The 13,566-nt window shown below is 44.1% G+C and overlaps 1 protein-coding gene across 5 annotated transcripts in view; it reads right to left on the bottom strand.

The window, feature by feature from the left end:
* TENT4A (terminal nucleotidyltransferase 4A) overlaps nucleotides 1–3,107 on the bottom strand; it is a 209,995-nt gene extending 206,888 nt beyond the window's left edge. For 3 of the 5 annotated variants that reach the window (XR_015868738.1, XM_088442339.1, XM_088442343.1), the window contains exons 1-2: nucleotides 2,992–3,107; nucleotides 1,425–2,714 (exon numbers count right to left, since the gene is read on the bottom strand). Coding sequence is in view for 4 of the 5 variants with exons in the window: in XM_088442339.1 (XP_088298465.1) it covers nucleotides 1,425–2,281 (857 nt within the window). In the remaining variant the exon portion in view is untranslated. Of the gene's footprint in view, nucleotides 1–1,424; nucleotides 2,715–2,799; nucleotides 2,870–2,991 lie in introns of those variants that run through there. The other 2 variants (XM_088442340.1, XM_088442341.1) reach the window with 2 other exon arrangements.
* Nucleotides 3,108–13,566: the final 10,459 nt, after the last annotated feature.

The raw sequence follows: 13,566 nt of genomic DNA, 5'->3' as shown, positions 1-13,566 counted from the left end.
AGTCGAATAACGCCCATTCTCGCCACTAAACACCCTGTTTAAGGCGCGAGACCGGGCACTGAAACACCTAACACCGTGCAGAATTGAATAGCTCCAGGAGCTCCTTCCCGGCGCTATTCAATTCACGTTGAATTGAAATCGAGCCCTTTGAGAACAGTTCAGGCGGCTGGATTATAAATTCACTATATGATCAGACTATTCATAGAGAACCTTATCAATAAAGATTTTAGGTCTCTACAGACAATTTGTGGACAGTTAGGTGTTTAACAACCTAAGTGGCCAGGTGATTACACAACTAATATCTGTAGCCTAAAGATGAAGAGTTTGCTAGCTTGTCATCAAGCCCCTATAGTTTGCACCCAACTTTCTTTAAAGCCAATATGCTGTTGACGTTAGGGGATAGTTTAGAATACTTTTCAGCATGCGTCAGGATTAAACTGCCAGCATTATCAGAGCATATATCGCGTACCCAATCCTAGATTACAGCAAAGGAGGTGTTCAATTAGTATTTCTGTAGACTTAAGGTGGGTACACACTGGAAAGGGAAGCAGTCGGGAAGCCGTCAGACGAAATCCCTACCGCCAGCTTCCCAACTGTCTAGGCAAGGTACAAACGACAGGCGACGAAATCCCGACGTCTGACATTGGACCTACGCCAGGAGCCCGACACTCAGCTTACCGGTCGAAGGTAAGCCAGGCGAAGGGCAGCCGCAGGGTAGACTTAGTGTTAGGCACCCCCCTCCCTTCCCGGAAGGTTAGGCTCCCCCAGGGGGAGGTTATAGCTAGGGATCCGCCCCCGGGGAGATTTAGGGTTAGGCTGCGGGGAAGGGTGGGTTAGGCACCCCTAAAGGAGAGTTAGGGGTAAAAATAGGTTAGTTAGTACTTTGCTTTCTAGCTTCGGATCTTCACCCCTGCCGGGCTTCCGCTGTCGGGATTAGAACCGCCGGCTGTAAATCATACAGATTCCACTGGAAAGATATCTGCAGATCAAATGATCTGCAGTTATATTAACAGATGGTTGTGCGGGTCCCGTGTCAGGACCCACTCTCCACCGGCCTCTACAGCAAGTGTACAGGTGGACGGCTGAACGCCCGTACACACAGGATGAGTAAATAAATCTGACATCGGCTGTGCTACACCGCCGACGCGATATGTCTGAACGACATTGTTCACACTGGCCGATGAGCACACAATATATTGGCCATTCAATTGAACTGCCAATACGTCAGCCAGTGTGTAATCATCATTAGATCTTATACGCACTGGAAGGATCCAACTCTACAGTGTATAAAACTCCACAGATAAGCCTGAAGTGTTACATGTATGAAAATTAAAATGTTTCTATTCTAAAGAAACTAATTTAGCTGTAACTTTTTAGATTCAATTATACAAACACATCTGAACTGGCATATACAACAAACTTACCCCTTTATGCCCGGATAGTATTCTCTAGTTTTCCATGGGGTTCCAGACGCATATTGTGCACGATTTCCACATTCCATCCAGGGCACTCGCTCATTAATCAAGTAGTTTATGCCATATGTGCTAGCTTTATTTTCTCTTTTCCTGCGCCCAGGGTGGTACTGATGTAATCGGTCATAGCAGCTGGAAAATTGGTTAAGGATGTTGTGATGCAAGTCAACATGGCGGGAGTCATGGACTGTAAGTGGGGAAGATGGCCGTTTATAGAGGTTTCTGGAGACTGTATGATGGCTATATATGTTATTGTTCAGTCCATTCTCAAAATTATTGCCTCGCACTACCTCAGATATTAAAGCATTTGGAAAAGTACAGCCCTGAAGCGGTCCTATACCGCTACCAGCAGGAGAGGAGCACCTAACAGCATCTGCATCAATGTCAGAGGACGACGAACATGACGAGGACACAGAGGGGTTCTTCTGCAACCTTGCAGTGTGAGAATTGTCCAGAGATTGAAAGGCTGAGGCAGGAGGTAAAGCACAGCCAGCAACCACTGGTACAGTATCTTGGTCGCGATCTCCCGAGGATGATGAAGATGATGAACCAGGTGTGCCTGGACGAGAAACAGAGTTGTTCTGGAACATGTATCTATCCATTGACAAGGTATTGAGACACATATGGGATGGGTAACTAGGAGGGCCATTTAACAAATTAGGGCTAAAACTTCCAGGAGGCATTCCAGGTGACATATGCTGTCTAAAGTGTGGGTCCCAAAACCCCTGTGAGGTCTCCCAAACATGCATCCAAAGAGCATTGGCAGGGCCTTTCTGCTCCGGCTGAATCCAGGCCACACGCGGATCCATAAAATAAACAGTTCAGTGGGACTGCAATAGGCAGAATGCACACACAAAAAAAAAAAAAAAAACAGAAAAAAGGAGTTTGTTGAAACAAAGAAGGCTACTTAAAAACGTACATATAACTTTGGGGACATTGACAGCAACACTTGTGTAAGCCAAAAGGAACTTGTATAACCGCACAGCACAAATAAAACATTCACTTGCATCAGATGTTTAGACAGATGATGTGTCCGGCCCAGTTAGTAAATGAGATGCGCTTGGGGAGACTGGTATAGGTCTATAGTCTCTCCACTGACAGCATCACAGGGTGGGGAGCACTAACTAGTATGAAACAAGTGGCAGGACGGAGTCTGGGGGCCTCTCCTGGTATCTCTCCTTGAGTCAGGGTCCTGTGATGAGTGTAGAGAAGATGCGTGGGAGGTGACAGCCTGGAATCTACCTGTAAGAAGAGAAACCATGTAATGAACAGCACAGTGCTTAGCAGGACGGGGACACATATAAAGCAATGAGACTGGGTCACATACAGGCTGGACGGGGAGGACAGAACAGAACGCGCGCCGATGGAGGGACCAGACTTGTGGCAGCGCAACAGGACTGAGAGACAGCAACACTACAATCCCCGTGAGATAGCGGCCAGTACGACGACCCACACGTGCCCACAGCTCTGCCCGCCTGCCGCCCCCTTTACTCAGCAGGGAACCACGTGTCCTACTCACCCACCGCCCAGGCTCGCGCACTTGCACTGAGTGGCAGCGCGGGACTACTGCTGTCTCACGGATGGGGCTCAGAGGTGCGCGCGGCTTCTTCTTCCAAATGCTGCTGAGAAAAAAAAAACGGCCACACACGGATAGCGCTCTGCGCACGCGCGGCACCTTTTAAACCCTCGGAAACAAGGGGCGTGTCCATGCACCATTGGTCACGCCCCTTCTCCCCAGCTTTTCATCCATCGCACCGGCGTGTTCCCACCGTGCCTGACTGTCCGGCAGTGCTCAATTAGTACATCTTACTAGTACGTGTGGCAATTGCGAAAGATGGCTCGCTGTAATGTGCAAGAATCAATAATGTCGGAGTCTGTGGACAATGTGAAACTCTGCACAGGGACAGTCTAGGTCAGGGTTTCCCAACCACGGTCCTCCAGGCACACTGAGGTGCCTACGGACTACGCGATATGCTATGGGCAAACGCAGGTTTTTTAAAGGGGGGTTTAAAAGGGCAGCCCACCAATCTGACATTAAATAAGCCCTGTCATCTGAATCTAGCTATCAACCGGTCGCAAGACTCCTTTTGGAGGCCAAACACAATATGGCGACTTTGTGCTATCGCCTCATTGAATATATCCCAGTATCTTCTAGAGGAGGTGATAAGTCCCGCTATGTTGTTGAAGGCTGAATGCCGGTGGATCTTTCGTCTTAAGGTGCTCACACACATACCGATGTGCTTACGATCCGACTTCTTGTCCAATTTCCTCATGAACTTTCACGGGAGCTCCCTTGCCGTCGTGATCACGATTTTGCTAAAAAAAATCACCCAATCTGTTTTACGATATCACGATCTATCGGATCGTATTAGGGATGGACATCGTTAGTCCTCCATCATTTGATGGCAGTGCTTCCACCATTGAATCTTTCGATGCGATGGTAACTAACCATCGCATCAAAAGCATTTAATGGTGAAAACTATTCCTATGAATAGTAAAGGGGTGGGGTTAAGAGAGGGGCTCAGACACAAGTTAAAAAAAAACAAACCCAGGCAAGCAGAGCTGATGTAAGCTTGCGAGCAGGGCCTTCCTACCTATATGTCTGTTATTACCCAGTTTTGTTCTATTAATGCTTACAATTGTAAAGCGCAACGGAATATGCTGCGCTATATAAGAAACTTAATAATAATTAGGGGTGAGCGGATTCGGTTCTACTCGGTTCCGTTCGGATTTAAAAACCGAATCTTATTGGCTATCAGCTGTCACGAGTTTTGGATAGCCAATAAGATTCGGTTTTAAAATCCGAACGGAACCGAGTAGAACAGAATCTGCTCACCCCTAATAATAATATATGATGAGGAGGAGAATGTGAAACACTGCCATGCAGCTGCAGAGAAATCACTCTCCATCTCTGTTGTGAAAACGTTAGCTGTCACTCTGTGTGTCTGTGAGTGACAACTGCTGCAGGGCCAGGGCTGCACACTGTTTGGCTCTCACTGTCTCAGAGAGCCAATCAGAGCTAGCAGGGAGGGGAGGGACTGAGGGCCAGATCTGCGGCAGTGAGAGACAGCCTCCAACGATCCCAGCAGCATGAGCCAGAAATGTTATCAGAGGCAGAGACACAGCACCCAGGGGAGACAGAGATTTTAGTTTTTTTAAAAAAGAAGCCACCATCACAACACCATTGAATGATTACCATTCGATGGCAGCAAACATCGGAATGCTGCCATCGAATGGTAAAAACACTAACATCGGAAGAAAAACATTGATGGTCGATGTCCATCCCTAGATCGTATGCATTGTGAGATTGGTCGTGAGTTTAAAAAAAAACAGGCTCTTGACTATTGGTGGGAAGTTTAAATAGCCATAACAATGGGAGGGGCTAGCTAGGGAGTATAATCAGCAGACGCCCTTTAAACTCTGTGCACATTCTGCTCTGCTACTAGATGAGGCTAGGCGCATTCCTGCTGAATCCTGTACATTGCTACTGTGCTCTTTGTATTTGGCTTGCCTTTTACAAAGTTAATTCTACCTGCAAGCGTGTGCTACCTACCTACATTCTATCCTGTTCCTGAATTCTGTACTGATGCGTCCCTATCAGTATAGAGTGTTGGTCACTGAAGCTGGGGTCCGGGAGATTAGGAAGAGTGCCCAGCGAAGAAGGACGAGAGCATGCTGGACCAAGGAGTGGCTGCTACAAAGGAATGCCCGATCTCACATGTCCTCCCTGCTGATGGAGAACAACCCGGACGACTATCAGAACTACCTGCGCATGGATGACGCCACCTTCCAAGAATTGCTGACTATGGTGACCCCCCACATCCAGAGACAGGACACAAGGTGGCGGAGGGGAATCCCTGCTGAAGACAGACTGGTGGCTACCCTGAGGTACCTGGCTACACGAAGGTCATTTGAACACCTGAAGTTTGGGACACTCATCTCACCTCAGTCCTTGGGTGTCATGATTCCGGAGACCTGCAAAGCCATCGTTAAAGTGCTGCAGTACCAGTATTGCAAGGTAAGTAAAAAAAACACCACACATTTGTTTCTTGTTTAAAGAAAAAAAAATGTATTTTTTTTTTCACAACAATTAGCAAAAATTAGCCTGCATTAAGTACAATGTACACTGATCTGTAGGCAACTGAAAGTGTGCACTAAACTGTGTGCAATATACATTTTTTATAACAATTTTACAAAACAACATTATCACCAAATTTTATGAATCCCAATAGGTAGCTGGCTGTATGTGAAAGGGTGGGTCAGACGCCATTTTGAACAGGCCAATACACACATGGCACAAGTATACATTGTGGCCCCGGCTACCAGCAAAGTGTATTTGTGCCATGTGTGTAGTAACCTTGTCCAAATGGCGTCATCACCACCCTATCCCATGCAGCAAGCACCTATTGGAATTCATAAAATTTGGTGATATTAAAAGTAAGAAAAAAACAACAAAATTAAATATCACCAAATTTTATGAATCCCAATAGGTAGCATGCTGTAGGTGATAGGGTGGGTCAGACGCCATTTTGAACAGGCTAATACACACATGGCACAAGTACACATTGTGGCCCTGGCTTCCAGCAATGTCTATTTATGCCATGTGTGTAGTGACCTTGTCCAAATGGCTTCATCACCACCCTATCCCATGCAGCAAGCACCTATTGGAATTCATACAATTTGGTGATATTAAAAGCAAGAAAAAAATGACATCTCTGTATAATGGGGCGACTCATCCGCTGCATCCAGCAGAGCATTAAACAAGGTCGTGCTGGTGCTTGGTGGGGGAGTAATATCTAACTGGGCAGGGGGGGGTGGACATACCTATTTGGGGCAGGGGAAAATAGCATTGGGTCTGCTATGTACGTAGAATTGTGGATATTTTTGCTCATACAGCGACTCAATAGGTGGTAGTTTAATCTGAGAAAATTTCATTGGGTATCTGTATCCATATTTCTCAAAGTGCTGTTCACATGAGCTGTGAAATCATCTATTGTATCAGGGGTTTTTGTAGCAGTCGTTCTGCATTTTGGAAAAAATTGTCCTCACGTTCCGTAAGGTTCTCCTTTCTCCCCTGTTTTTTTTTTCTTTTTTTGGGATTGATGGGAAGAAGATGAGGGTCCAGGTGGAAGTGGAGTTTCCACTTGTGTGGTATTCTCCGCCTCACTGTCACCACCGAGCAGACTGAGGTCCGGTGTGGATCCTAAATCAGGGTCTTGGGTGTGAGTCTATATAGGAAAATAAGAAAAAAAATATATAGTCATGTTTTAACCACTTTTTTACTATTTTTACAGTTTCCTAACACCGTGGAAGAGTTGACCAGTATTGCGGAAAATTTTGAACAACGTTGCAATTTCCCTAACTGTGGCGGAGCCATCGATGGGAAACACATCCGTATCAACCCACCTGCCAACACCGGATCATATTCCTACAACTACAAAGGATTCTTCAGCATCGTTCTCATGGCAGTGGTGAATGCCAACTACGAATTTCTGTTTGTGGATGTCGGCAAGAATGGCTGTGCTTCGGATGGAGGGTCCTTCAAAAAGACAGCATTCTACCGGAGACTCTCCAACAAAACCCTCAACTTGCCCTCACTGGACCAGATAAAGCACGGCCTAAATTACGTTTTCGTCGCAGACGAGGCTTTTGCATTACATGAACATGTGATGAGTCCATTTGCACAGAGGGGCCTGACCAGAGAGAAGAGGATCTACAACTACCATCTATCCTGGGCACGGCGCATTGTGGAAAATGTATTTGGAATAATGAGCAACCGCTTCCGCATTTTCCACACCACCATCAATCTACGTGTGGAGAAGATAAGACTGGGCCGTGATGGCGTGCTGTGTGCTACATAACTTTCTGCGAAGAAAATTACCCAACGAGGACCAATCCCAGCTAGACCAGAAGATGTAGGACCCCTGGAGGACATTGGACATTTTACATCTGTGTCTGCACCACCAATTACAACAACATCCACCGCACGTGCCAAAGAAGTGAGGGAGGAGTACATGGCCTATTTTAACGGACCAGGTGCTGTGCCACGGCAGGAGGACTGACTGTGAACTACTGACTAACTTGGACATTTGGGATTTAACAATGAAAGGAAAAAAACTATTTGCAGTTAACCAAAAGTCATGGTTAATACATGTATAAAGGGCCAGAGGTTTACATTAAATTACATTTACATGTAAACCTCTGGCCCTTTATACATGTATTAACCATGACTTTTCATACATATATTACCATGAGGTTTTTTCTCTGAAGCAAGATACTGATCAAAGGATATATGATTATCTGGTGTGTATAAGCAATTAAACAATTATGGCTAATGCCTGGAGGGATATAAGGAAGTGCCAATGGATAGGGCACACAGTCTTGAGAAAGTCCCGGTTTCCACGGGACGAAACGCGTTGACGTCATCACCCAGGCATCTGAGATTTTTCCACAGCATATCAACTACTTGCCGCACGCCTATTTGGAGGGTTTTTTTTTTTTAGCATACCGCCAGCTGACACACAGCTACCGCTCCACCAGCAGCACCTGTCTTCGGCTGAGCTCACCGCCAGCTGACACACAGCCACCGCTTCACCAGCAGCTCCTGTCTCCGGCCGGGCTCACCGCCAGCTGACACACAGCCACCGCTTTATTAGCCGCATCTGTCCCTGACTGTACGGCATCCGGCTTCATCCAGCCGCGGAATTACAACGTCAAGACGGGCTGAGCTGGGACGGATATTATTGTGATCACGGATTTCCAGGGGTGAGATACTCCAACTGTCATTACTTAACCGTTTATCCTCCAGCGTGACTGCATTTCACACTGGGACGCCAGTAGTGATTGCAATCTAAGCAGTGCAAGTGAGCTGCCTCACCATTGGAAACTAATTGCTACATTTGTAGCCATTGGTGTAGGAGCTGAACATTAGAACGTTATGCTGTAGAATCTCAGTGATACAGTTACTTTCTCCTAGCAATGCACTTAAGCTAGAGAGGCATTTGATCCTTGTTACTATATGATTGATTCATTCTGTTTGATTTTATATATGTACATTTGATTATTAGTGTCTATCTGTGGACCATTGTATTAAAGTATCAGATTTATTTCATTTTATTCAAGCCTCCTGTTTAATTAAACAGACAGCAAACCTTATATAGAGTTTTCTAAATTTGTAAATCCAACAGTGCATAGCGCAGTAAAACAATTCTATACTCATTTGGGATTTAACAACAAAATCATTAAGGATTTTGCTTTAAACTGTGTCACTACTTACCAAGACTTCTGCAGACGGTCCAGGCACTTCTGCAACCTCCTCTTCTCCCTCATGCTCAGCTATCAAGATGATAGATTCCCTTTGAGGCTCTTGATCACTGATGAATGACATCATATGGTAGTACCAGAGCGTAGGCATATATATATATCATCTGTGCCCCCTCCTGATTTTTTGGAGTCATCCACCTTATTTTTTCTTTTATGTACACTGTCCTGAGATTTTTAATATTTTGCCGGACAGTTTTCAGGTCTGCATCAGTAATGTACTTTTTCGTATACTCCAAGAGCAGCTCTAGTGCGGCCAACTTGTGCGACTTGTTTCGGTACTTCCGAGAACTGATCTCCACAGACACTCTTTCGAGGGTAGGATTTCAATGAATCCTGTAATGAATTCATGTTCACTATCCATGGACATATCTATGAAGAGGAAAAAAAAGGACATTTAAATATTTGTGTATATAGTTTTGTTAAATTTAATGTTGTTATGGTTAACATTTTTAATGTTTTAATAGTTTAGTTTTTAAAGGTTTGTTATGGTATTGTAATCGTGTTTTCTTTACAGGAATGTCATGTGTTCATTTCTTGGTAATATAATGTTTTTCTTTGTTGGATCTTCCACCTTTGGGCCTGTCGCTGTTGTGGAACTACAGATCCCAGGATGCCCTGACAGTTTTAACATGCTGATATTTCCCAAGGGTGGGTGGCAGGGCATCCTGGGATCTGTAGTTCCACAACAGCTGGAGGCCGAAAGGTAGAAGACCCCAGCTTTGAATGATGTGTGTTTTTAAATGTAATGTATGATGATTATTTTGTTAAATACGTGTTTTATTTTATTTATTTTTTGTTATATTACTTAAAATGTATTTTTATTTTATCTGTATTGAATTGATTTTTAAACATGTTTATTATTAATATTTTTTTTATTTTTTTTTTTGAGAAAAGTTTTTATTAAATTTTCAACGGGTACATAATATAAAAGGTACGTCTTTAGACAAATATAAATACATCCATAAGAGTTGGCATGAAACCAAAAATACAGATAATATAAACATTGGACAACTTAACCTCTGTTTAGAAAAGCAGCGAAAACCCGGTAATTTTTATGAGGGTTGGAAAAAAACTATGCAACTAGAAATGGAGGAAGGTCCACAATAGGAGGGAAATTAGGGAATGTTAGTAAGGGGAGACTGGCGAGGAGGGGTGCAAGGAAGGTAAGGGTGGCGAAAAGAGCATCTACCGAGAGGCCAACCAAATTCAAGAGTGATGGTAGGTCAACCAAGGGGACCAAACCTCCGAAAATTTATTATGGTTTTCATGTATTTGACTAGTAATATATTCCAAACTGTGCACTTGCCAGATGGAATTGATCAGAGCGGTGTGAGAAGGGGGGTCAGTTTTCTTCCAAGAGGCCGCGATTGCACAGTTAGCTGCATTAGTAATATGTCTTATAAGCGTTTGGGTATATTTGTCACAATTATGGATAGGTCTCGGGAGTAAATAGTAAGACATGCAAGAGGGGAGAGAGAAATTTGTGACATCTAGGATGAGTCGATGAACTGTTGTCCAGAATATCTTAATCCTGGGACAATGCCACCAAATGTGTGCAAACGTTCCCTCCTCTCCACAGCCCCTCCAACATGCACTGGAGGCCTGTGGAAACATGGCTCGGATATGCGTAGGAACTAGATACCATCTATATAGTCTCTTATAAGTATTTTCTTTTATTCTGACACATATTGAAGCCCCCGTCGCCAGCTCGCGAATCTTGGACCACTCTCTAGGTTCCAGGTACTTCCCCAAATCCTTCTCCCAAGCTAGTTCATGTGGGTCTTTAAGAGGACGATTATGAACAGTTAGTAAATTATAAAGGGTGGATATAAGGCCTTTAGAAGAAGATCTAAGTAAACAGAGGGACTCCAAAGGAGAGTATGAAGGATGAGACTTAAAGCCAACAGTTGAGGAAAAAAGATGGCGTATTTGAAGATACTGATGAAAGCATCTCGGTAAATTAAATCTGTCTTGTAACTCAGAAAATTCTGGGAATGGACAAAGGGGAGAGATGTCTCTTAGAAACTTAATGTTATGGGAAATCCAAGGAGCAAAGGTCCCATGATCTAATCCAGGTAAAAAACCCTTGTTGTTCCAAAGAGGGGTCATAGGAAGTTGATTTTGAATTAGGGAGAAGGTTCTTTTGCAATAATCCCATATAGACAGGGAGAATCGGAGTGTGGGGGGGATGCAGGAGTAATGTGGTCTGTGTTTATGGTCCATCCAAAAAAGGGAGTATGGAGAAAGAAAATTAAGAAGTTGAGCTTCTAGGTCTACCCAATCTCTAGTATGTGTATCAGCGTGTGCTAGAACAGCTTGGGATAAATGGACTGCTAAGTAATATTTATGAAAGTTAGGCAAACCCAAACCTCCCTCTTTGACATTATAGCAAAGAATACGAAATCTAACTCTGGGTTTGCGGCTCGCCCAGATGAATCTGGAAACCAGCCGTTGAAGAGAGGTTAAAAAGTTGGAGGGAACTCTGACTGGAAGGGTTTGAAAAAGATATAAAAATCTCGGAAGTACGTTCATTTTGATAGCATTTACGCGCCCTATCCAAGAAATAAAGTGTGTCCCCCACAAGTTAAGATCACGACGTATCTTATCAAAGAGAGGTGGGAAATTTGCAAAAAATAATTTATCATAAGATTTAGTTAGTTGGATCCCTAGGTATTTCAAGGAACGGGAGCACCAGCGAAAGTCATAGGAGCTACGCAGTTGAGCTATTGTGTCAGGATCCAGAAGTAAAGGTAGGATTTCAGTTTTGTCGCTGTTAATTTTAAAATTCGATAAACGGCCATAAATTTGGATTTCGTCAAAGACAGCAGGGAGAGAAGATAAGGGATGAGTCAATGTAAGCAGGACATCATCTGCATACAAGGCTACAGTGTGATTTGTGTGACCAACTTGGATTCCTGTAATAGCAGGATTACCTCGGAGTTTGGCTGCTAAGGGTTCCATAATTAAAGCAAAAAGAAGTGGGGATAAGGGGCAGCCTTGTCGAGTGCCATTTTGGATATTGAAGGAGGAGGAAGCAAACCCATTGGCTAAAACTAAGGCAGAGGGATTATAATATAGAGAAGCCACTCCATTCAGAAAATTTCCATGAAAGCCGAATGCATGTAGAGTAGACCTCAAGAAAGTCCAATCGACCCTGTCAAAGGCCTTCACCAACAGGGCGGGGAGCGACTTAGCGTTAACAAAATTGATGAGATCAATGATTTTACGTGTGTTATCGGAGGCCTGTCGAGCCGGTATAAAACCCACTTGATTTAAATGAACTAACGAAGGGATAACTAGGGCCAGACGGGAGGCAAGAATTTTAGCGAAAATTTTTAAGTCCACATTTAGAAGGGAGATCGGGCGGTAACTAGAGCACAGACTAGGTTCTCTGCCTTCTTTGTGTATGACCACTATTTCCGCCCTGGTGGTGGCTTCATCAAACTTCTGGCCAGACAGAATTGAATTGAAAAGATTTATTAACAGAGGAGACAAAGGAGAGATAAATTTCTCATAGAAGGCTGCAGGAAAGCCATCTGGGCCCGGGGCAGAAGAGGATTTCATGGACCTAACAGCACATTCAAGTTCCTCGACAGTAACTGCTTCGTTAAGAGCGGATAGTTGTGAGGAAGAGAGATGGGGCAATTTACAGGAGGAAAGATATGTCCGCGTTGCATCCAAAAGGGAGGAAGGTGATAGCTCATGGTTCCGAAGTCCATAGAGTGAGGAGTAAAAATTTTTAAAGCTATTAGCTATGGACTTCGGATCATAATGATCACCAGATGAATCTTTAATATGTAGAATTCTATTTTTAGTTCGTCTGGTTTGAAGTTTTCGTGCAAGAATGGCGTCAGCTTTGTCTCCTCGTTCATAGAATCTCTGCTGAAGCCATTTAAGGGTACGAGAGGCTTTGGATGAAAGAAGTTGATTTAGTTGACCTCGAAATAGACGTAGTTGTCTAAAAAATTTGTCTTTAGGGAATCGTTGACACTTTTCTGTCAGAGAGGCAATTTGATCCTCTAATTTTGATATCTCTTCCCTCTCAATTTTTTTAAGGGCGGAGGAGATCTGCAGAAAGTGGCCGCGAAGCGAGGCTTTAAGAGCCTCCCAATTTATCGCATGCGAAGTGTGATCCGGGATGTTATGCAGGTTGAAGTCGGAAATTGCGTGCAGAATTTGGTTACGTACTTCCTCACGCAAAAGAAGGAAGTCATCTAATCTCCATTTATATCGATGAGGGCTGATAGTGGGGAAAAATAGGTCCAGTAGGACCGCAGAATGATCAGACCAAGACACAGGGGAGATCTCCGAGGACCGGAGGATGGGGGTGGAGGTATGGTCAACTAAGAAGAAGTCTATTCTGGAGAAAACTCTATGAGTGGGAGTAGTGGGAGTATTCGCGAGCTGACGGGTACAAGGCCCTCCATGCGTCGTATAAATTATATAGTTTTAATAAAGAGGTGAATTTAATAGATTCACGTACCTGAATAGGAGAAAGCCTGGCAGGGCCAGTACGATCCATATCGACGGAGGGAATCACATTGAAGTCTCCTCCGATTATAATTTTACCTTTAGCGATCTTAGACAATTTAGAGAAGACCATAGAGAGAAAAGCACCCTGAGAGACATTAGGAGTGTATATATTAGCAATCGTCACCGGGACACTACCAATTGAGCCTGTAAGAAAGAGGTAACGACCCAAAGGATCAACATGAGAGGAGTCAACTATGAACGGGGAGGACTGGTGTAGGAGGATTGCAACTCCTTTAGA

Source organism: Taudactylus pleione, unplaced genomic scaffold (assembly GCF_031769625.1).
Source record: "Taudactylus pleione unplaced genomic scaffold, aTauple2 ptg000309l, whole genome shotgun sequence".
NCBI lineage: Eukaryota > Metazoa > Chordata > Amphibia > Anura > Myobatrachidae > Taudactylus > Taudactylus pleione.
Note: the sequence above shows the minus strand (reverse complement) of the source record. Positions and strands in the feature narration are given on the sequence as shown.